We start from the raw sequence: 26,428 nt of genomic DNA, 5'->3' as shown, positions 1-26,428 counted from the left end.
TGCTTCATTTCTGTTTCTCTCCAACCATCTTACAATCTAGTTTCATCTACATTCTAAGCAAGGAGCTAGAGGATGTAAACATTACTCCAAACATGTTTTTTTCTTACATGTTATCTTGCAGTATTATTTGTTTTGAATAGTCAAGAAAGATTATAAATTTTATAACACAGAATAAAGATCACTGAAACATTAGATAATAGAAAGAACATAGGCTTTGGGGTCTTAAATTCAGATGCTGCGCTTACTTAGCTATATGTCCTTTAGAACATCAGCATCAAACTCCTACTTCACCAGGATGTTTAGTAATTACAGGAGATAACAATTATAAGGCTCCTAGCACATGGCAGGTGCTCAAGAAATTTTAGCTACCCTCCTTTTAAAGAGTGACATACATATATATGATTATATCAAGGGTAGTGGTTCTAAAAATCATGCTTCATCATCTCCCTCAGACAGACTGTCGCATAACACGAAGCATCAAGATCGAAAGAGATCAAAAGAGATAAGGTTGCTTCATCAATGTGGGAACCTTCAGTTTTGACATCAATTTCATGTTCTTCCATTAGTTGGTATGAGACATTATGGGGATGTTTCAATATCTGTCTATAGCATCCTGGAACATTGAGTTTCAGAGTTGGTACTTTAAACCTACATGTCTGTAGTCCATCTCTGCTAAGTATTTCCTGGTACCACTGCCCAACTTTATTCTTTGGGTACTGAATATTGTATCCAAGCACTGGAAGAACCACCTGTGCAGAAGAAGGGGGACAAAATTACATGAAACAGCCTTCAGAAAAATATATGATCATTATATCACTAAGATTTGGTATATAAGAAAATCACTGAGATATAATCATTATGTCTCAGGATATAAACATTACAATCAGCCTAAAACATGCTATTGAACGCTATACTACTTAGATTATTTTAAATGCTGCCAGGCAAAGAAAAGAACTAACTACAATCAAGAAGGACTCACAATAACCAAGGTAACAAACTCAAGTCAGATATTATAAGACAAACTATTGTTAAAGTAGAGGAGAGGAAACAAGAGGTTTGGGTACATTTAATTAGCCAACAAAGACTTAATCTCAATGTAGTCATACAATCCTAAAAGCATATTGTTTCTACAACAGAACAACCCCTATTGCTCAATGATATAACTGGTATTTTGGTTGATAACTTCACATTCTTCTTACTTATATAAAAACATGAGCACAAACCAGTAGCAGCAAATACAGTGTTTTGCTCAGCTGCTTATGAGAAGACACTACAGTTTGTAGGGCTTTCCTCCTTTGCTGATGATTTCTAGTCATTTTTCTTAAACACTACCAAAAGGTAGTCAGAAAAAGGAACAAGGTAAAAAATTCAAATACATACAACATGAACGGATTTCAAATTCATTTTGCTAACTGAAAGAAGCCAAACATAAAAGACCACAAACTATATGATTCCATTTATTTGACATTCTTTCAAAGGCAAAACGGGGCAGAAAATGGATGAGCTCCTCAGGAGCTGGGGCTGGGGGTGGGGGTTGAATAAAAAGGGGCACAGGGAGATTTTAGGGAGAGATGAAAATGTTCTTTATCTTGATTTTTGTGGTGGTCACAAGACTATGTTTATCAAAACTCTTAGAACTGCAAACTAAGAAGAGAGATATTTATTGCATATAAATTATACCTGAATTAAAAAGTGAAAAAAAAAAAGTGGTTAAGAGAAAAAGGTGGGGAAGAGAACTGATCAACATTTTGTCTTTTGGACACAATATCTACATTTAGATCTAAGTGATACCAATTTTTAAACAAATTTACCTGATGTATTGCATATGTGTTAGCTGATTCCTCTTCTTCCGTTACTAGATGAACCTACATTTTAAAAACATGACGAAAATATGGATGATTCATTTCCTCAATTTTCCCTGTTATGTATAATTTGACTCCTGTGCTGAATATACATATACCCAAACAAGACTATTTTCACAATTTGCTTCTAGACTACGTAAAAATTTAAATGATACTTCCTGCTTTAACCACTGATAACTGAAATTGAAACACAAAGAGAACGGTGGTAGCTTAATACCCCGAAGCAATGCTTCCACCTCATCACAGCAGCTTTTCCTAACTTACAAAGTTCTTATGCTTAATCAAAAATCTGCCTCTGGGAAACCCCACCCCCACCCCCACCCATCGCCAACAAGTATCATAATACTCTCTGAGAAGTGGTGTTTCTCAAAACGTGTTTCATAGAACAGTAACAGGAGACAGGGGGGAAAACAGATGTATGTTAAGTGTGAGAAATGTTGCTACAGGACACTATAGAATAAATAAGTCTAATTTCTCCAGCACATGAAAGTTCAGGTATGAAGGCAGCTGTTATCATTAAACAAAGATGAACAGCATCCCCACCTTCCTAAGGCTTTCACCATATAATGCAGTGTCCAGATCCCCTCTAACTCTGCTGGCTTTGCCCTCAAGGATGCACAGTCTAATCATTAATTATTGCCCCTCCTTTTTTGTTTTTCATTTTGGGTTTGTATGTTTGTTTATTGGTAAGTAAGCCTTTTAGTTGCTGGACTCAGAAATGGATATAAAACTCTACATGTGATCTGACCAAAAGCCATGGGATGAGGATCTCTCCTGCATCATCATTTCTAGCTTTCTTTCACAAACTCTTAAGCCTACTTACAATGATGCAATTTAAATAATTTATGAAAATACGGAAAAACAGGGCGCCTGGGTGGCTCAGTTGGTTAAGCGACTGCCTTCAGCTCAGGTCATGATCCCAGGGTCCTGGGATCAAGTCCTGCATCGGGCTCCCTGCTCTGCGGGGAGCCTGCTTCTCCCTCTCTCACTCCCCCTGCTTGTGTTCCCTCTCTCGCTGTGTCTCTCTCTGTCAAATAAATAAATAAAATCTTAAAAAAAAAAAAAATACGGAAAAACATGGTCAAGTACATTAGACCATGTTTTGTGGTTAGATAGCTCCCTCCAGGTTGTTATCAATTGATCTTTTTAATTAACAAACATGCTTTTGGCATATGGCTATTCCTCAACTATGAATTCACCTAACCTTTTAATTGTCTGCCACATTTCTCTATCTTGTTCACAAAGAAATTATAAGAAAATCTACCCCAAGCGACTTCAAATAAAAGTATATCTGTTAGTCTAGTAATCCTATCAAGAATCGATTAGTTTCCTACAATTTTTAACTGTAGATGCACAACATTACATGCCCCATATACCATTTAATAGAAACTTTACTGTCTTTTTCATTTTCATATCTTAACATCGTGGGCCTGTAAGTCCTGCCTTTTCTATACTTAGTGCTTACTAGTAAAGTATAAATGATTGGTCTTAAAATATATAAAGACTTTTTTTTCCTAATAGAAGAAAACTTAGCAGGATATGAAGGAGAAAATGTTCTCCTTTCTCCTACAGCTCCAAAAGAAAAACAGATACAGTTCTGATCACAAAACTGTCCTTGCAAATGTTACTTTGAACAAAGAAGTCTTGTAAAACATGTATTTCAGAGATTATTACCATGTCTTGTCAAAGTAACCTTTAACTTCTGAAAATCTGAATTAGGAATGGCTAACTTACTAAATAATGTACAGCCCAGGTAATATTTAAATGAACATATTTCTGGAATGTGTGAAAAAAAAAACATGATTTTTCACTATTTATCAAAAGGGAATCACCAACATCTCTTCCATTCATGAAGTAAAATAAGACCTATAATGCTAAAAAAAAAAAAAAGACCTATAATGCTGCTAGATTTCTTTTTACAGTTTCAGATTTTATCTCAGTTAAATGACCGTTCTTAGTGATTTATGCTCCTTGTGATCACTTTCTTATCTAAATATTCATAAGGCACCCATTCAATGAAACAGCAAAGCAGAAACCTGTTGCTCTGACTTGCTCGGCCTTTAATCTCTTTTCTAATAGGCGCACCCTCATTTTCAGGGAGCTCCCTGAAACCTCCCGGTTCTCAAATATAATTTGGGTGAGATGGTTCCAGGAAGGATCCTTTGGAACATAGGCTTAGCCAATCACATACTCCAGTCCACAATAATTGCTTTGGGCCCATACACGGGCCCAAAAGCCAGGCCACTCCTAGCCAAAGAGACTTAATTCCATGGCCTTTATTCCATTGGGAAGAAAAGTTCTCTTCTCTACAAGTTTTAAGAAATAATGCTCATAACCATCTTGCCACCGAAAGAACAAGCCAGACTGAGAATGGCTCTAACAGAGGAAAACATAGTTGAAAGATGAAGAAAATAAGAGACAGACTATTTAGGAGACTGGATATAGCTGTGCCCAAATCAGTCAGAGTCTCGGTTATCAGAGCCAATGAATTCCTGTCCGCTTTTCCTTAAGTTGGTTTGAGGTAGATCTCCATTACTTAAAACCAAAACCAACCAAACAAACAAACAAAAACCTTAATTTATACATCCAGACTTCTGCTATTAATTTAGATAAAGTTCCCTTTATGTAGAGTTCAGAATCTATGTTTCTTCATTTTTGAAAAACTGGGCCATGTTCTCTCTCTAGATGCTGACACCTTTTCTGTATTCCATGATTTCTCTGGTAGAGATCAATTTGGGCTAGGGCCTTTTAATTCTGCTACCTGTGTCACTTAATCTGGGTCTTGATTTTCATTTCTATAAAATGGGAGTTAAAAAAGAGGGTCTCTAAAATCCTTTTCTCATCTAAAGTTCAATGATGTTATGATGTTATATATGAAAGCACTACTCAAATCCCTCCACTTTTATAACATCTTTGTAAGACTAACTTGAGATAATGTTCTTTTTGCATTGTTATAATTTGTTCTTTTTGCATTATAATTTGTTCTTTTTGCATTATATTACAAAATAAATTTCTTTACTTGACTTCTGGTATTCAGTTTCATTAATTATACTGTTCAAACCCATAAAGATAAAAATACTAGTTGGATAGAGAGGAAATGGAAGAATCAACTTTTATAATATAAATTGTTAAGAGGAAAAAAGCAAGCTGTGAAATCGCAATCATAAAATCACATTTATATAAAAGAAATACACACAACATTACACACCTCATATACAATTACTATAAAAATTGTATTCTTTTTCATATTTTAAGTTCTGAGCCTATAAGCCCTTCCTTTTCTTTTCTCAGTTTTCGCTAATAGAATAAAAATACACTCTCCTACGGATATTTTTGTGAAAGCATAGAAAAAGGTCTAGAAGGATACAGGCCAAAAACAGAGGTTCATTTCCTGGGCACAGGGGAGGGAAAGACAGTAAGAGTGGTGACAAGATGACAGCTTCATATGTAAACTTTTGATTTTTCACTTTTAATGATACTACTTTGTGCATTAGTTCTGTAATTCTTTAAAACATATTATTTAAAGGAAAGTTTACTGTCTTTGTACCTTTCGCTTAATGCCACTGACTATTTTTATTTTACCATTTATAGACTTGTGTTAAGTCTTAGCTAGCAGCATAGAAGCAGAAGATAAGCAAATACAAATAAAAAAATAAAACGTATGTTTAGTTCTAAATCGTTTCTCAAATAAAGGCTTCTGAAAATTAATGTTCCCAGTGTGGTTACTACTCTTTGACAACGCTGATGACATGATACTTACTTTACTATTTGTGAAATGTTCATCATCAACATCTTCATCCAAACAGACCAGATCACCCTCTACTACTCTTGATCCATAGGTTGCAAGTCTGTAAGATACTGCCTCATTCCAAATTTTGCTGCTATACGCATGAACATAGAATATGCGCATTGAATGGGGAAAAGAAAACCATGCCTGGATACATCCCTCCTCTGTCATGCCAAAGCGGCGCAACGACTCCAGCAGAGCTCTCTCGCGAACTTTGAATTCAGGCATCAGTGAAAGTGTGCCTTTAGCATCCTCTGAAATAAAGAGGAAATCAGTGAGTCAACCACTTTATTTACAGGCCAGTCATAAAGACCTTCATTATGCCTTCAAATGAGAGGCAATGAACTGTGCTCTTTTGAACTTGAATATGAAGATGACGCTGAGCACCAACTATAAACTTAGCTACACCTGAAGGGTTTGTTTGTTTAGTAAAGATCATTAATCATATGATCCATTCTCCATTCACTTTCCCTGCTTTATTTATTTTTATTTTTTTTAAGATTTTGTTTACTTATTTGACAGACAGAGAAAGAGAGCACAAGCAGGGGGAGCAGTAGAAGGAAAGGGAGAAGCAGGCTCCCCGCTGAGCAAGGAGCCCGATGCAGGACTCAATCCCAGGACCCTGGGATCATGACCTGAGCCAAAGGTAGACGCTTAACCAGCTGAGCCACCCAGGCACCCCTCACTTTCCCTGCTTAAAAAAAAATAGCAAAAAGCACATTAGTAATACCTACTTCAGAATGGAGCTAAACTAATTTGCAATTATTCAGAGGATTTCTTAAAAAAAAAAAAACCACTATATAAACCTCTGAGCCTACATATTTTTGAAGAGCTATTACAAACATTTACACAGACTCTTCTGAGTAAGAAAGGGTTGGATCCATCAAGCGCTAACAGGCCTTGCTAATGGGATGCTTTTTAAAATTAAATTAACGAACTCTACTGCAAAGATGCTTATTCAGGTAGGAATCCTCATTTTAATAAATGTACCACGTGTTTCTTATGCATCCTCAAGTTTAGGAATCAATGCCATAAGGAAATTATATTCTCAGAACTCTAGATACAAACACATAAGTCATTTTGAGAGTCAAACCCATGTGGATTGACTCTAGAACCCACACTCATAACCACTTTTCTTTGGTGCTTCCCAGGACGCATTCTGCATATAAACCATGATATTGAGCTAAAGTGTCAAAACCGACTGGGCTGAATGGGCAACTAAACCAAAAATAATGCACAAAGTATTGGATACAGCAAATAAACTTTTATGTAATTTGTTTTTAAGTCTCCCCTAGTTGTAGTGTATACTTCCACTGGACCAGGGTAGAATTTGAAATTCTTATCTACTCTGAGGATTTAGACCAAGAAAAACTAAGAAGCTATTTCTCCCCTCACTCCTACCCCCAAGAAGAGTTAAAACAGACAAGTCCTGGATATCTGGCCAAAACTGGAGTGTCTTAGACAGATAATAAAATTATTAAATGTATAATATATTATACAATTATGTAGCAATAAATGCCCTCCTGCTGACATAACATCTGTATTATGTATTTGTATGACTATGTATAGGGTAAAGAAATTTTTAAATACCAGTTTGAAGAAAATATTTCTTTGCTCTATTTACAGGATCATCCAAATCTTCTGGTGTAAGAAATAATTTTACAGCCTCCACCTTTAAAAATCAAGCAAGCAAACACATGTTAAATGAAAATGACAAATTACTTACTTTTTTATATACAATGGAATATTATGCAGCCATCAAAAGGAATGAAATCTTGCCATTTGCAATGACGTGGATGGAACTGGAGGGTATTATGCTGAGCGAAATAAGTCAATCAGAGAAAGATATGTATCATATGACCTCACTGATGTGAGGAATTCTTAATCTCAGGAAACAAACTGAGGGTTGCTGGAGTGGTGGGGGTGGGAGGGATGGGGTGGCTGGGTGATAGACATTGGGGAGGGTATGTGCTATGGTGAGCTCTGTGAATTGTGTAAGACTGTTGAACCACAGACCTGTACCTCTGAAACAAATAATACATTATATGTTAAAAAAAAAAGAAGAAGAAGAAGATAGCAGGAAGGGAAAAATGAAGGGGGGGAGATCGGAGGGGGAGTCGAATCATGAGAAACTATGGACTCTGAGAAACAAACTGAGGGTTCTAGAGGGGATGGGGTGGAGGGATGGGTTAGCCTGGTGATGGGTATTAAAGAGGGCACGTGCTGAATGGAGCACTGGGTGTTATACGCAAACAATGAATCATGGAACACTACATCAAAAACTAATGATGTAATGTATGGTGATTAACATAACATAATAAAAAAAAAAAGATGTCCAAAAAAAAAAGAAGCAACCAGTAATAACCAGTTATATTTTACTGTATTTAGTTTCAAGGTATTTTTTCTATAAATCCACACATGTATACATTATTAAAATACTCTTTTTTGTTTATATTGTTTGGGGTCTGCTTGTGTTATTAATATGATCTGAACATTTTCCAATAAGACTAACCATTCTTCTACAACATTGTTTTTAATGGCTGCTGTACAATCCCAATAAAGAGACACCCATCAATTATTGAAACCATTACCTACTGATAGTTACCAAAATTTTGCTATTAGATACAATGCTGAAGTGAGTATCTTGATGTATAAAATCTTTGTGTACATGCATAAGTATTTCCTAAAAATAAATTCCTGGAATAAAATTGGAAAAAAAAAAAAAAGATACAAATTCTCTGGCATCATGAAAGAATAGGCACTTAACAAATGATATCTGACACTGCAATTTTATCTTCAAGCTTTCAAAAATTAAACAGTGTTATATTTGGAAATAGATCTGTACAAAGCAACCTCATACATAGGTTTAAAATATTATGGACTGGAAAAAGTGCCCATCATTTCCATAGTTCTACTTCTGTCATTCTTTACCTCTATCATCCAGCTTAGAATGCAAGTGTGAAGTAATGACATAAAACTCAGACTTGACCAACATATATAACAAAAGCAAGCATAGGGGAATCACGAACCACTAATTTCATTCTTGTTCTCAAGTCTTGGAATTGTCAAGATCAAATTGCCAAAATCTTTTTTTTTTTTAATTGCCAATTGGGGCACCTAGGTGGCTCAGTCAGTTAAGCATCTACCTTCAGCTCAGGTCATGATCTCAGGGTTATGGGATGGAGCCCCATGTTGGGCTCTCTGCTCAGTGGGGAGTCTGTTTCTCTCTCTGTGCTCTCCCTCTCTTCCTCTCTCTCTCTCAAGTAAATAAATAAAATCTTAAAAAAAAAAAAAAGAGTCATGGTTGTTGGAATTTTTATTTGGCACCTGGGTGGCTCAGTCGGTTAAGTGTCTGCCTTCGGCTTAGGTCATAATCTTGGGGTCCTGGGATCAAGCTCCACATCAGGCTCTCTGCTCAGCAGGGAGTCTGCTTCTCTCTCTCCCTCTGCCCCTCTGCCCTGCTCATGCTCTCTCTCTCTCTCAAATAAAAAAAAAAGTTGCCAACTTGTAATATTTTCTTTTAAAAACTAAATAGATTAAAAGATATTCCTTTTGGGCGCCTGGGTGGCTCAGTCGTTAAGCGTCTGCCTTCGGCTCAGGTCATGATCCCAGGGTCCTGGGATTGAGTCCCACATCGGGCTCCCTGCTTGGCAGGAAGCCTGCTTCTCCCTCTCCCGCTCCCCCTGCTTGTGTTCCCTCTCTCGCTGTGTCTCTCTCTGTCAAATAAATAAATAAAATTAAAAAAAAAAAAAGATATTCCTTTTTTTAATGGTACTATGAGGTCCTGTATTTTTATTATTATTATTATTATTATTATTATTATTATTATTATTATTATTATACTGTCTCCAGCACTGTGATTTCTAAGTATATGTTTTAGAGTAGGAAAGGATCTTAAGATAGATCATTCAACCTAAAATCACACTCAATCTTATTTTTATAGTATTCATTCATTCAAACAAATATATGTTCAGAAGCTAATTCATTCAAATAAATATTACTAAGTATCTGCTATGTGCTAGGCACTGTGCACAGTACTAGGGATAGAGTGTTGAGCAAGAGAGACATGATGTTTGTTTACTGGTAAAGATCAAATAAACAATAACAATAAAATATAGTAAAACCTAAGATGGGAAGTCCAAGAGGCTTTGAGTAAAAAGATAAGAAGAATTCAATTTTTCTTGGGAGTGGGATGAGAATTTAAATTGAGATGCAGAGAATGTAAAAGTTGGGGAAGGGATGTTTCAAAGGAAAGAAAATATGGCTTTCTAGCTGTGGGTCCAGCCTCTAAGTTGGCCCCCAATGATCTCTACTGGCTGGTACTCACGCCTACTACAGTCCTCCCCGACACTAATCAGGGTGAGTCTGTGCGCCCAGTAAGTAGAATAGAACAGAAGTAAAGATGTCACTTCCCAGATTACATTATAAAAGACACTGAGATTTCTGTTACGGTCTCTCTCTCAGTCTTCTGTGCTCCTGGACTCTTCTTTCTTGGGGAAGTCACACCATGAGTAGCCCTATGGTGAGAAACTAAACCTTCCTGCCAACAACCATGGAGTGTGCTTGCAAGCAGGTCCTCTGTGCCCATTCAAGTCTCCAAAGACTGCAGTCTTGGCTGATAGTGTGACTGCATACCGTGTGAGACCCTGATGCACTAACACCCAGCAAGGCTGTTCCCAGATGTCTGACCCTCGGGAGCAATGAGACAAGAAATGCTTGTTGTTCTAGTCCACTCAGTTTTGGAGTAGTCTGTTACACAGCAACAACTGATAATTAATGTTCTAGCAAACTTTAAAAAAAATGAGAACCATGGAATATGAAGTTTAAAAGAGGGGAGAGCTTTTGTTTAAATGCTATGAGAAACAGGAATTTTATATAATTTGATGTCCTATTTCTGGAATTATAGGGTGTTAAGTTTCTTCTAAATCCTCTATTCAGTTCATTAAGAATTTGGTGAGGCTGGCCAATTCTCTGTTAGGTCTCAAACAAGTATTAAACGCAGGGACATCGCATACAGTTTGCTTTACTATAATATGATACTAAAAATATAGTATCTGCTCAATAAGTGTTCAATAATGTAGTATATGGGGGCGCCTGGGTGGCTCAGTTGGTTAAGTGACTGCCTTCAGCTCAGGTCATGATCCTGGAGTCCCAGGATCGAGTCCTGCATCAGGCTCCCTGCTCAGCGGGGAGTCTGCTTCTCCCTCTGATCCTCTTCCCTCTCACGCTCTCTGTCTCTCAGTCTTTCTCTCTCAAATAAATAAATAAAATCTTAAAAAATAAAAAAAAATAAAAAAATAAAAAAATAATGTAGTATATGGTATATGTATGTGTGTGTGTATATATATATGCATTTATATGCTCGGTTAAGAAAGCAAAGGGCTGGCTTATGTAGTAAGTACAACTGACAAGACAAATCAGATCATAGTTTTTTTAAATCCATACCATTTCACTCTTCAGCAAAGCCAATCCAATCTGGTCGGTGTGAACTTTCCTTCCCATCCCAAATCTCTGCGGTCCGTAGTAATTTACAAACCCTTTATTCTATGAATACAAGAAAATCAATTAATTAGAAGTATATTGTGAGGCACCTGGGTGGCTCAGTCAGTTAAGCGTCTGCCTTTGGCTCAGGTCATGATCCCAGGGTCCTGGGATCGAGTCCCGCATCTGGCTCCCTGCTCAGCAGGGAGTCTGCTTTTCCCTCTCCCCCACCCCCTGCTTGTGCTCTCTCTCATGCTTTCTATCTCAAATAAATAAATAAAATCTTTCTTAAAAAAGTATATTGTTATGGACTGCATGCCTGTGTTCCCACCAAAATTCATATGTTGAAATCTTAACCTCCAATGTGATGGTATTTGGAGGTGAGGACATTGGGAGGTAATTAGGTTATGAGGGTAGAGCTCTCAAGGATGGAATTAGTTTCCTTATAAGAGAAGAGCATGGAGGGGCGCCTGGGTGGCTCAGTCGGTTGAGCAGCCGCCTTTGGCTCAGGTCATGATCCCAGGGTCCTGGGATCGAGTGCTGCGTCAGACTCCCTGCTCAGCGGGGAGCCTGCTTCTCCCTCTCCCTCTGCCTGCCTCTCTGCCTACTTGTGCTCTCTATCTCTCTGGCAAATAAATAAATAAAATCTAAAAAAAAGAAAAGAAAAGAAAAGATCATGGAGCTAGCTCACTCTCTTTCCACCATGTGAGAATACAACAAGAAGATAAGGCTGGCACCCTGATCTCAGGCTTCCAGCCTCCAGCACTCTAAGAAATAAATTTCTGTTATTTAAAAGTCACCGAGCCTATGGTTTTTTGTCATAGGCCCACAGTGACTACAATAAATAAATATAATTACTGTGTCAGAATATGTAATCAAGTCTTTCTCTTTGTATTTATTTTAAGAAAAGAATACTGTAATCCGCAATACACACATAAGGGCCAAATGGTCTGGGAAATTCTATACAGTTAAAGAACAGAAAGGAGAAAACCAAACAATTAAAAGAAAATAAGACCAACGAAAAAGCTTTAAGATTATGTCAGCTTTCCATTCACATTTCTCAAGGGTATGGTGGGATGCAGGACTTGCAGTGCTAAACCAGTGCTGGGATGAACTGTTCACCGAGGACTGGATCTGATCTTTGCCCTGAAGCTCTTTCTGACTTTGAGATGCTTCCGCTGTCTGGAGATGCTGAGAGTAAGAAATAAATTTACTTCAAACCCAGCAAGTCTTGGTTCCTTTATGTATAACAATTCATTTTTTAGTTACCTTAGTTTCTGAGGGCCTGGGCCAAGACAATGACATGGCACCACTTCCCCAGGAATAGAAAATTGTAAATTACTCTGCAACCTTAAAGACATCGGTCAGTGGATAAACATGCTCTCACAAAGAAAACACCAGGTCCAGATGGTTTCTTGAAAGATAAGAGTCTTTCATGCTCACTTTATGAGTATTTCTCATAACAATTATTATTTCAAATTTGGAAAAATAATATCAAATAATATCCTAGAATAACCAGAAGAACTTTAAGTACCCCTTCAAATTACTTAGAGTTGGCTATAACAAAAGGTTTCTAGAAGTCAAAGTTAGAACCCTCTAAAATAAAACTTCAAAGACTTCTTATTTTCAGAATTAAAGGAAAGTTGGCTAAAGTTAGAATCATTCCTAATGGGGATTTTATAATGGGCAGTTGTATATTCATAAATTCCGAATGAAAGATAGGCAATAAATGCTTTGAGAGTTCAGAGAAACTCTCTCCCTTTTTAAAAGGATATCATTTTAATAACAGTTTTTTGAGGGGGGAAAAAAGAATTTTAGATAGGTCTAGGAAAAAAGGGAAAAAACCACCATATAAAGAATATACAATCAGGGGTGCCTGGGCAGCTCAGTCGTTAAGCATCTGCCTTTAGCTCAGGTTGCGATCCCAGGGTCCTGGGATCGAGCCCCACATCGGGCTTCCTGCTCAGCAGGGGGCCTGCTTCTCCTTCTCTCACTCCCCCTGCTTGTGTTCCCTCTCTTGCTGTGTCTCTCTCTGTCAAATAAATAAAATCTTAAAAAAAAAAAAAAAGAATATACAATCAAAGAGTGTCTATACACAGACAAATGTGAATTTAGAAAATCTTTAGTTGGAAGTCATTTTCCTGACTCTAAGGCATAATAGTGATTAAAAACCAGTTTTGCTTGTTTATTTTCCTTTGGAGAGGAATAAAATTGTGTAAAAAGGTCTTTGTGGTCAGAATCTTAGATCACTGTTTCTCAGTGTTAGCTGTAGAGTAAAATCACTTAGGGAGTTTTTAAAAAAATACTAATAACAAAAGCTGCATTCCCAAATGTTCTTATTTAATTGGTTCGGGGGTAGGGATTGACTACTGAGATTGCCTAGAAGCATCCCAGGTTGAGGATTACTGGTCTAGATCAGGGGTTGTCAAATTACTAATGGCCCACAAGTCAAATGTGGCCAACACTTATTTTTGTAAATAAAGTTTTACTGGAATACAATCATGCTCATTCATTTACGTATGGTCTATGGCTGCTTCCACACAAGGGCAGTAGAGTGGCTTCAACAGAAACCATATGCCTACAAAGCCAAAAATATTTATTATCTGGCTCTTTACAGAAAAAGCTTGCTAACCCACAGTCTAGATGATCAGACTGAAGGCTATGGCATATTTAGATGCCTGGAAAATATCACTTATATATTTATGTTAAATAGTATTTATTGTAAGACAGAATAAAATGTGTATTATTTACCATTTGTATACATTGAAAAAAATTCACAATTAGATTGAAAAGAAAAAAAAGATTATGCATAATTCTGATAAGTAATGTAACTATTTACCAAAGATTTCCTGAAAAAATTACTGAACAAAATTTCCAAAATTAATCCCTTTGCCTAAAATACTATTCTATGTGGCATGTGCTAAAAACAAACATACAAACAACAACAAAAAACACCTCTCTTCTGATGCAGATAGCCCCCCCCCACTCCGGGTAACTCTATATATTTTTAAAATTACATTAAAGTTTTTTTTTAATACAAAAAAATGTACTAAGAAAATTAAAAATAAAACAAATTGTCCTAATTATCATTTTTTTAAATAATGACATATGCACATAAAAAGAAAAGGTACAAAAGAAAAAGAAGTTTCCCTTCTTGCCTCAGCGTAAAGAGAAGGCCTATAAAGATTTTCCTGTAACACTATTTTAAAATTAAGTTTTCTTACCTTAACATTTTCTATTGCCTCCAAAATTCTCTCTCTCAGGTTTGAAGAATCATTTATTTGGTTTCTTAAATTTCTGATGGTAATATCAAAGTGATTTCCCTTGAGCTGACCGAGTCTAAGGGAATCATCTACAGATCGAATATTAAACACATTCATTCTTTTCTTTTCGATTTCTTTTTCAATATTTTTCAACCTATAAATGATAAATCATATAGACTCATTAAATCTTACATTTAAAAATTAATATAAGGTTTAAATGACAGTTGCCAGACAACCACTTATATCAGAACACTAAAAATTTTTTTGGAATTCAAAAGGTAATGCTATTTCAACAAATGTGCACTAAAAAACCCATTACTATAGGATTATATTAACAGAGTTACTTTATGACCTGAAATAATTCAATCATTTAAAATCTGCCACTTCTCAAAGTTTGTCTTAAAACTACCTACATTTTCAGTGTAACTTTAAGACATAACACTATTTAGAAGATAATCAGATTATTAAGGCAGGATGTGCTGCTCAATAAGCTTTTAATCAATTAATTACTATTGATAGGGAGGTTAATATGCTCCTAGTGTTCTAAGTTTTTAATCTCACATTTATTATTTGATGCAATAAGAAAGTAAAGTTCTATCTTATAAAGTAATGTTTTATTACCTCTCTGGAGTCACTTTTCTAACAACCATTGCTTGATAGGTGATGGCTTTCTTGTCTTTTAGGCCTGCATAACTAAAATCTGAAGGAATCACACCAAGTTTGATAGCTAAAAAAACCAAGTGCTTCAAACATTTCCAGATTTTCTTTTCGTAGGGTAAAAGCTGAAACAAACAAACAAAAATCCCAGATTACACACACACACACACGCACACACACAGAGCTATGATACATCAACTACATTCTTAGTAGACTAATAGATTAATATAATGAATCAAATTTTTAATATAAGTATTTTTTAACAAGATATAAAATCAGTGTCTTAGATTTCAGCAGTCATTTGAAAAATGCTAATTGGCTCAGGAAAGGCTTATAAAAAAAACATCTAAATCTCTTACTTTGGCATTTATATCTGACCCCAGTCGCCCTTTTCAGTCTCCACACGTATATCCTGTATGACACAGAGAATGCCTCAGAATCCGTGGATGGACTAGAGCCTTCCACAGCTTTGTAGTTTCTCACATTTGAATCCTCTGTTTAAAATGTGTTCCTTCCATTTTACTTGCCACACTTGTATTTATTCTTCATGATCCAACAGTAGCAGCAGTTCTCCCTTAAGTTCTTCCCAGGTTCCCAAGACTGAATGCTCCTAAAGCAGGGATCATGTTTGTTTTCTCAACTGTTATACCCACAGTCTAACACACACTAACTATTCAAATAATTGTTGAATGAATACATAAACTCCACAAGGTGCTGATTACACAAAATTGCAGGTCTCCACAAGTTGTCATTATCAATATCATGACACTTGCCACTATGCATTATAATTTCTTTCTTCATGTTTGCCCACCCCATAAACTGGGAGTTCCAAGCCAGCAAACCAACAGATAAAACGGCACTTGTTTTGTGGTAGATGCTTAAAATGTCTACTAGATGACAGGGTGGGAGTGAGATTGGGAAGGTAGGGAGAAGGAACAAGCCCAGTAACAACTACCACCAAAGAAGTTCCCCAGTATGCTGGCCTATAAACCAGCCAGCACTGATAATAACAAAATACCGCAACCCACAGTTCACAATGTTCACATATAAGATACATCAAACTACTGCCCTTTTCCCTCTAATCATGAAAAGGAAATTCAGGGTTTTTTGCAGAATAATTTATATTTTGTTCAACTGCTATAATTGTCATCCGCAGCTACAAGGGTCTCCCCGAATAGTGAATACTCTAAGAAAAATGAACGTTAAACATAAACGTTGATTCAGGAAGTAGAAGGATGTGAAATGTATATATGTATCTATCTATCCATCTATGAATATATAAAATAGCTAAACAAGTGCTTATAATAACCACATTTTAGAATATCATACAGTTGTTTAAAAGATTGGGGAAGATCTATATATTTATATCTTCATATGAATAACCTCTAGAAACATGATAACAGCAGGTTTCAAAAATATACACAGTGCATATAATTTATGTGAAAAGTGTTAAAATCTATAATGCAATGTTGTATATTTTCAATGTTTGAATTTTTACAAGAAAAATATTTTTTACTATGTTTAAGAATTGTTAAAGTATAAACAAACAGCTATAATTTCTGAAGAACATTCAAGCACTATCCATTACTTTCTAGATTTATTTTTACCACTAAGGCTGTTATTTTTGTACTATCCATACAGCTCCCCAGATTTCTCGAAATTTTCTATTGCAGCAGTGATAAGTTAAATGTATTATGACCTCTGTTATTCTTAAAGAACTGATAAAAGAGGTACAAGAAAGGAGAGAATCATACAAGCTAATTCTGTGTGCTAAATCACAATTTGTTCTTTACACTTTCAGGGTATCTTAACCAAATAGATTCTAATATAAAACTCTGATTCCAGGACAGCTGTTTATATCACTTGTTTCAAATAAAATGAAATTAAAAGCCCATATTTAAAATGTAGAGAAATTACAACCTCAAAATATCAGCTTTTGTCATGATAGGATTTAATTACAAAGTTTAAATAAAATGATTTCAGAAGATGTGCTAGGCTAAGGATATAATGGTCAATAGAACAAAAATGATCCCTGCCTTGGAAGCATTCAGTCTTAGGAGGCTGAAAAGAATCTGAGGAAATGTTGCTGTTCTGGGGGTTTAAAGAATGAAAAGAAGTATGGCAAACAGCCAAAGCAATAAGATCAAAATATCAAATATTTCAATATTTGTAGGATTTGTGGGACTCTATTATTTTATGGGGCCTATAATGTTCTCCCTTTTCCAACTATATACCTGTGTGAAGCTGAGTTTTGTTCTTTTGATTCGATCAAAACAAGAAATTCCAAAAGACTGAATGCAAGAACAGATATGAGAATCAAGCTGACTTTTATTAAGTCAGATATTAGAAAGATTTGCAGAACTATAAAACAATGCCTCTTGTTACTAATTTTTAGTTGAAAAATATGGTTATTTTTCATTAAAAATTGTTTTCATGTTAATAGTAATAGGTTACTTTAAACAAATTCATATTTTGGGGTTTTCTGGGGTTTTTGTAATTGAAGTATAGCTGACACACAATATTACCTTAGTTTCACATATACAACATGGTGGTTCAACAATTTCTCTGTTTTAATAGGTTAGATATCAATAGGTAATAACCACACAAATAAAAGTTGTTTGGGGTCTACAATAACTTATAAGAGCTATACTCTTCAGGTGTCCTAGAACCAAAACTTTTGAGAGTCAATTAAGAATAACGTGAAAAAATATAGGTAGTCCCTCAAATATATCAAATCTGTGGAACTAGACAGAAGTCACTAAGATATCTTAAGAGTAAAAGAAATGCAAAATTTGGTCAACTGTTGCAGTGGGCTGGCTAGGTGTTACAAACTTTTCAAAGTAGACCAGGAAACTGTTCTACATAGAAGGCGGCCAAGAAACCAATCCATAAAAGTTGTAAAGTTCATGTGTTTGATAAGTGGAATTTGATATGTCAAATCTGTCGCTGACAATCTGGGCATGTCACTCACTAGTTGTTAAGCAAGCTCAGCCATGTAGGAAGGAACCTCCAGACTGTCTGAAATTATATCATTTGTTGCTGGTCAGCCTTAGTGCATAAGCATTTTTTTTTCATTTGTGATGATTTAGAACTTAAATACGAGTATTTAGGAGAATCAAATCCATGATTTCAGTATTTGTGTTAATGAATCTCTATCTTACATACTTGGAATGTTTAAGAGAATGAGATGTACCTAATTCTAATTATAAATGTCTAACTGATTTATATTTGTCTTTTTACATTGAAATCTCACTAAGTTAGTAAATAATATGGGAACACACAGGAAAACTTAAAGGCCACCAAATTTATACTTTTAATTTATAAGATTTATAACATTTTCTTGATTACTTGGAAAAAGTGAAGTGCTTAAAAAGAAAATCAACTATGCTAAATTTTAAAATTCAATTTCCACTTCTAGCCATGTTAGAATAATTGGTACTAGATATGATCTTCCATGATAAACAGATAGAAAGCTAGACAAAACATAGGAAATACCTGTTTTCAGACACTAGAGAAACAGGCAGCACAGAACTGTGATTCAAAAAGAAAAGGAAAACAAAAGAAGTGAGCCTAAAATACTGTGGTTTTTTTTGCCTAGAGATAGATACTTTCTAGAGGAATCGAGGTAGAACAAAGCGGTTATGCTGAATTAAAAAGGTTAGAGGTTAGAGTTCAGGAAGGCTGAATAGGCTGGAACTCACAAGGCAGAGTTCTAGATAGGAGGAAGCTGTGTATGCACAGAGAGTTCCAGAAATCTACATAGGTGATCTCTTGAGGTATTTGCTTATTAGTGATCTGCACATGCCTAGGATTAATTACTATATACTACTTATATAATATTGCATAACAAGTCACCCCAAACCTTAGTGGCTTACAATGTTCACTTATCTCTCATAGTGCCTGTGGGTCAGGAATTCAAGAGCACTGTGGTTTGGTGGTTTGAGCTCAGGCTCTCCCTTGAGGTTGCAGTTAGATGTGGCTGGGGCTATAGTTATTAAAAAGCCTGACAGGAGCTGGAGGATCTATTTCCAAGGGGACTCCCTCCCATGGCTGACAAATTGGTGCTGGTTACTGGCTAGAGGCCTCAATTCTCCAGTGTCATGCCTGGATACCCTCACAGTGAGCAATCCAAGAAACTGGCAAAAAGTAGAACACTTTTTATGATCTAGCCTTAGAACTCATACACCATCACTTCTGCCATATTCTACTGGCCACAAAAGGCATTTGTGTGAACACCAGGAGAAGAGCACCGAGAATCTTCTTGGGGTTGAGAACAAGTATCCATCTTCTGGCTCTAAGACTATTAGTCCCACTACATACACCCCAAATTCAAAATACACTCATTCCTTCCTGAGGCCCCCAAAATTCACACCATAAAAACAGCTCAAATTCTAACATTTTTAATCTAAATCAGGTCTAGATATAGACAAGGCTGCTTGAGTACATATCAAATTAGAATCCTCAAATACAATTTCTCTTAATATGAAGGCTAAGAAGGATTGCAACATGAAGAAACAAATCTGCTTTTCACACACCTTAAAATGTTCAAACACACATAGGACAAGTGCTATACACTCTTTATTTAAACTGGGAGAAAACTGGAGGAGAGATCTAATTAAATATCAAGGACATGCAGGAGAAACCACAGAAGGATCATACTATAATAGTAGAACTATATGACACCTCTAGAGTAAAGCCTACTCTGGCCCTCCCTTAATAAAATTCAAAATGAAGCCTCAAATAGATCTACAAATTACTTCCTTCCTGTTAAAACAAAGTTCAACACTCTTTAAATGGAGACAATATAATCCAAAATCTCAACAAGGTAACATTCACAAAGTTTGACCCCCCCAAAATATTACTAAACATGCAAAGAAGCAGGAAAATATGACCAATAACCCAAATAAAAGTCATTCACTAGAAACACATCCGGGAATGAGTGATAGAATTAGCAGACAAACATTTCTTAAATATCTATTAAAAACAGGCTCAAAGATTATAGGAAAAAATGAATATAAGTTGAAGACCAAAGAAAGAACCTAATGAAACTTCTAGAGCTAGAAAATGGAATTCTTAAAATAAAAATTTCATTGGATGCTTAAATCTTTCATATAATTTCTCCTGCAAAAAAGTATTCTAGGAAAATGGTTATGGTGCTGTCTCAAAAAATTAAATATATGTTACCATATGACCCAGCAATTTCACTTCTGGGTATATACCCACAGAACTGAAAACAGGGAGTTGAACAGGTATTTTTACAGCCACGTTCATGGCAGCATTATTCACAACAGCCAAAAGTTAGAAACAACCCATGTCCATTGGTAGATGAGTGAATAAAAAAAAGAGGTATACATACATACAATATTATTCAGCCTTTAAAGGAAGGAAATTCTAAGACATGTATAACATAGATGAATCTTAAAGATTTTCAGTTAAGTGATAGGTGCCAATCACAAATTGGCAAATATTTTATGATTCCACTTACATGAGATAACTAGAGTAGTCAAATTTATAGAGACAGAAAGCAGGATGGTGGCTGCCATGGCTGGGGGGGGAGAGGGGAAAGGCGAGAGTTATTATTTAATGGGTATACAGTTCTGGAGATGGATGATGGTAATGGATGTACAACAATGGGAACATACTTAATGCCACTGAGCTGTACATTTAAGAGTGGTTAAAATGGTAAATTCTGTTATGTATATTTTATAACAATAAAAAGAAAAAGTTTTTTTAAGTGTTCTTTTTATTTTTTTATTTTTTATTTTATTTTATTTTCTATGTGACCACTTAAGGGTTTTTATTTGCATTTAACATTTAAAACACTGAAACGGTACAAACTGAGAGGTATAATAGTTTTGTTTACACTAGAATATTCATTTTTATTTTTTTACTACCAAGATAATGTATAACAAATTTAATTTAAAAAATTTTCATTGTCTGCATGTCTGTTCTCATCATCATTATTACATGTTTTGTTTCATATCTCTTGCTGTATTAAAATAATCTTGACACCTTGGGGCAATGGCTACTTTTTAGATAGGCCTATTTATTAAGAATTTTTTTTTATATGAGTTATTTTTGTTCTTACAAAAGGTTGGCCTGTGCAAAATCTGGGCTAGGCATACTTTACCTTGGACTTTTTCTTTGTTCTTGGACTTGTAGATATCCCAATATCTCCATACGATTCTCTGGTGAACCATCAATTCCTCCCCTTAATAAATCCCTCCAATTATTCATAGTTTTTGTAAAACTAATTTAAACTAATACATAAAGTTTCCACAATTTTTAGTTCAGTAATTCATATTAATACTGTTAGAATTTCAAGTAGTATAAAACCTGTAACTGCTTAAATAACTTACCAGCAACTCTCCCTTCCACATTTAAAGCTACTTTTGTTTTTCCTTCACAATAGATTTATCTGTTACCATTTACTGCATGCCTCATGTGTCAAGAGCTGTACTAGCAGCTCTTTCATATAAGGCAAGTCACATACCAGACAGAAATTTTCAGGAGAGAAGACACCAACATTTGAATAACTATTATATATTAAAATTTTTATTAATTATTTCATTTAATCATTAGAATATCATTGTGAATTAGGCTTTACTATTACCCCATTTTTTAAAGTACAACCAAAAGTTACAAATTGCTAAGTAATTTGCCCATGGTATTATTTTTTTCCAGCTTTACAATTGTGGAAACTAAGTCTTTTATTTTTTTAAAGATTTTATTTATTTATTTGACAGAGAGACAAAGAGCACATGTAGGCAGAGCAGCAGGCAGAGGGGGACGGAGAAGCAGGCTCCCTGCTGAGCAGGGATCCCAGGATCCCAGGATCACAACCTGAGCCCAAGGCAGCCGTTCAACCGATTGAGCCACCAAGGCGCCCCAGAAACTAAGCCTTAAAGAGATTTAAAAGTTCATAAATCTTTATATGAACTGAAGTCATAATATAAAATGAAACCCACATAGATTCAAGGTCTAATCTCTTCATTTATACCACAGAGTCCCTACACAGTACAATCCTGTTTCTATGCCACATGCAATCTGTGCAAATTTGGGCTGCTGCTTTCATCCTAAAAGCTTTCCTATATAAGGCCAATATTTCTGATGAACATAGGTGCCAAAATCCTCAACAATATCCTAGCAAACTAAATCCAAAAACATTCATTAAAAAAAAATCATTCACCACAATCAAGTGGGATTTATTCGTGAGTTGCAAGCATGGTTCAATATTCACAAACCAATCAAAGTAATACATCACATCAATAAGAAAATGGATATGAACCATATGATCATTTCAAGAGACACAGAAAAAGCATCTGACAAAGTACAACATCCATTCATGATAAAAATCCTCAACAAAGTAGGTTTAGAGGGAACATACTTCAACATAAAAAAGTCCATATATGAAAAACCCACAGCTAACATCATTCTTAATGGGAAAGAACTGACAGCCTTTCCCCTAAGGTCAGGAATGAGACAAGGATGTCCACTCTTACCACTTTTACTCAACATAGTACTGGAAGTCCTAGCGACAGCAATCAAACAACAAAAAGAAAAAAAAGGCATCCAAACTGGTAAGGAAGAAGTAAAACTTTCATTCTTTGCAGATGACATGATAATATATATAGAAAACCTGAAAGACTCCACCAAAAACTTGCTAGAACTCATAAACAGATTCATTAAAGTCACAGGATACAAAATCAACGCACAGAAATCTGTGGCATCCCTATGCACCAATAACGAAGCAGTAGAAAGAGAAATTAAGAAAACAATCCCATTTACAATTGCACTAAAAATAATAAGATACCTATGAATAAACCTAACCAAAGAGGTGAAAGACCTGTATTCTGAAAACTATAAAACACTGATGAAAGAAATTGAAGATGACATGAAATGGAAAGACAATCTGTGCTCATGGATTATAAGAACAAACATTGTTAAAATGTCTATTCTACCCAAAGCAATCTGCACATTTAATGAAATCCCTATCAAAATATCAACAGCATTTTTCACAGAACTAATCCCAAAATTTGTATGGAACCACAAAAGACCCTGAATAGCCAAAGCAATCTTAAAAAAAACAAAACAAAACAAAAAACTGGAGGCATCACAATTCCAGACTTCAAGATATATTACAAAGCTGTAGGAATCAAAACAGTATGGAACTGACACAAAAATAGAAACATACGTCAATGGAATGGAATAGAAAACCCAGAAATGAACCCACAATTATATGGTCAATTAATCTTCAAAAAGGCAGGAAAGAATATCCAATGGGGAAAAGACAGTCTCTTCAACAAGTAGTGTTGGGAAAACTGGAGAGCTACATGCAAAAGAATGAAACTGGACCACTTTCTTACACCATATACAAAAATAAATTCAAAATGGATGAAAAACCTAAATGTGAGACCTGAAACCATAAAAATCCTAGGAAAGAGCATAGGCGATAATTTCTCTGACATCAACTGTAGCAACTTTTTTTCTAGAGAGGTCCCCTGAGGTAAGGGAAACAAAAGCAAAAATAAACTACTGGCACCACATTAGAATAAAAAGCTTCTGCACAGCAAAGAAAACAATCAACAAAACTAAAAGGCAACCCATTGAATGGGAGAAGATATTTGCAAATGACGTATCTGATAAAGGTTTAGTATCCAAAATATATAAAGAACTGATACAACTCAACACCTAAAAAACAAATAATCCAATTTATCAATGTGCAGAAGACACACAAACAGACATTTCTCCAAAGAAGACAAACAGATGTGTGCCTGGGTTGCTCAGTCAGTTAAGCAACCAACTCTTGATCTCAGCTCCTGGTCTTGGTCTCAGGGTCATGAGTTCAAGCTCTGTGGAGTCTATCAAACAAAAAGAAAAGAAGATGACGACGACGATGATGACGACAACAGCCAGCTGGCCAACAGACACATGAAAAGATGAAAAATGTTCACCATCACTTATCATCAGGGAAATGCAAATCAAAACTACAATGAGATATCACCTCATACCTGTCAGATTAGCTAAAGTCAACAACACAAGAAACAACAGGTGTTGGCAAGGATGTGGAGAAAAGCAACCCTCTTGCACTGTTGGAGTAGCCACTATGGAAAACAGTATGGAGTTTCCTCAAAGAGTTAAGAATAAAACTACCCTATGATCCAGCAATCTCACTACTGGGTATTTACCCAAAGAATAGAAAAATAATTCAAAGGGATACATGCACCCCCACATTTATAGCTGCATTATTTACAATAGCCAAGATATGGAAGCAACACAAGTGTCCAATGATGGACTGATGAATGGATAAAGAAGAGGTTGCATAGACAGACAATGGAATATTACTCAGCCACAAAAAAGAATGAAATCTTGCCATTTGCAGTGACATGGATGGTGTTAGAGTAATGCTAAGTGAAATAAGCCAGTCAGAGAAAGTCACATACCATATGATTTCACTCATATGTGTAATTTAAGAAATAAATGAGCAAAGGCGGTGGGGAAGAGAGAGACAAACGAAGAAACACTCTTAACTATAGAGAACAAACTGCTGGTTACCAGAGGGGAGGTTGGTGGGGGATGGGTGAAATAGATGATGGGGATTAAGGAGAGCACTTGTCATGATGAGTACTGGGTGATTAAAATAAAAACTTAAAAATAAATAAAACAATGTGTTTAACCAGGAAAAAAAAAAAACTTTGCTGTATCTATAAAACAAGACCATGGGAAATACTTCCCGTCCTTCATGTAGGATATAGGCCAATTAAACCTGGTCAGCCAAACTTGTAGAATAAGATTTCATAAGTTCCATCCAGGCCTAGGAATTGAATATATCTGCTAAAACAGTGATTTTCAAAATGTGGTCCCCAGAACAAGTAGAAAAAGCACCACCTGGGAATTTCTGAAAGCCCTGCCCCAAACCTTCTAAATCAGAAACTCTGAGAATAGGGCTCAGAAATCTGTTTAACAAGCCCTTTTGGTGACTTTTAATGCATGTTAAAGTTTGAGAACCTCCTCTCTAAAAGAGTAACTGAACAAAGAGGGAGCTCCTTGTAAGGAGGCTCTTTACCTCAGGTACTGAAGTTCAATTGTTCAGAAAACAAGGTGTTCTCTTCACTTTCCCAAGCAAAGCAGACATATTATACTTGTCTGAGTACTTAATTTTAATTAAAATAACTTCAAAAATATGAAATCAAGATTTATCTCCAATAAAACTTATTAAACACAAAATAACTCCTTCAACTTTATACATTTGTGACTATGTTAACTATAAGCACTGTGTTAACCATACTTTGATTAATAAGGTTAATTCGTAAAATTAGTGTAATTTGAAAGGCCTTAGCTTCCACTAAAAACTAGACCCAAATATTTTTTCCGACATCCCTCTGGTTAAGTCTATTTAATTCATTTGAAATTATTCATCTTTCACACAATTTTAACTAACTTTATCAACGAAAATGGTAATGATTTATTACATTACCTGTGTATATAACTTTTTGATCCCGGCATTCAAAAAGAGACCTTTTCCTGTGTTTGTGTGTTTTTTCCCGAAATCTTACTGTTATCGCTACATTTGGATTACCGGCATTGTAACTGAGTTCAGGGAAAGATTTGGTTTCCACAAGGTTTCCAAACTTTTTGTTGACAAAATGGTGGACAGCTTTTCTGTGGTCTTTGTTTGTGTCAGGTTTAAAGGTAAATTTTGAATTTTCTTTCTTTGCATCCAAATATTTAAAAAAGTCAAATGCTTCTTCTTCAGATACCAAGTGACAGAGTTCCTTATACTCAAGATTTGGTTTTACAACAATCTCACTGTTTTTACCAACGGTTATTAAAAAGGGGAATTTCTGCCTAACAGCACTATGCAAAATAGCCCTCTGGTTTTTGTCAAGGATTCTGCCTAATGAGAATTCAGGAGATGATCCAATTAGCTCAGTTTTAGAATTCCACTTCTCTTTTATATCACAGGCAAAGTGATTCAGTAATTCGTTAGTTTTTTCATCTAACAAGTTGCTTAAAACATCAACTTTTTCTTCACCTTTGGAAGTTCCATCATTGATAGTATCTTCCTTTTCTGAAGCAGACTGATGATTTTGGTCATCATCAGAGCACCCAGTGACAATATTGACTTCTTGGTTGCTTCCCTCTTTAAAGGATAAATTCTGAAAATCAGGTTTTGTTTTTTTGGCAAAATTATTTGGCTCAGGTAGTACTTTACTAATCCATTCATTAGTGGCCTTATTAACTAACTGTCCCTGTTCATCGATCTCTATAACAACAAAGTCACTTGGTGAGCTTTTTATAGTGCCATGAAATCCAACATGATCAGTAATGAAACACAAAGAACTAAACCTGACTCTAAAATCTGTATCCTCTTCCAT

The 26,428-nt window shown here is 35.5% G+C and overlaps 1 protein-coding gene across 1 annotated transcript; it reads right to left on the bottom strand.

The window, feature by feature from the left end:
• Nucleotides 1–422: 422 nt before the first annotated feature.
• On the bottom strand, nucleotides 423–26,428 carry PUS7L (pseudouridine synthase 7 like). The gene is given in 9 exon segments (XM_021704861.1): nucleotides 423–749; nucleotides 1,812–1,865; nucleotides 5,623–5,903; nucleotides 7,240–7,321; nucleotides 11,095–11,193; nucleotides 14,355–14,547; nucleotides 15,015–15,127; nucleotides 15,129–15,175; nucleotides 25,528–26,428. Coding segments are annotated over 9 exon segments (2,097 nt in total).

This window comes from Neomonachus schauinslandi, chromosome 5 (genome assembly GCF_002201575.2).
Source record: "Neomonachus schauinslandi chromosome 5, ASM220157v2, whole genome shotgun sequence".
In the NCBI taxonomy this organism is placed as follows: Eukaryota; Metazoa; Chordata; class Mammalia; order Carnivora; family Phocidae; genus Neomonachus; species Neomonachus schauinslandi.
This window is presented reverse-complemented; position numbering and strand designations above follow the sequence as displayed.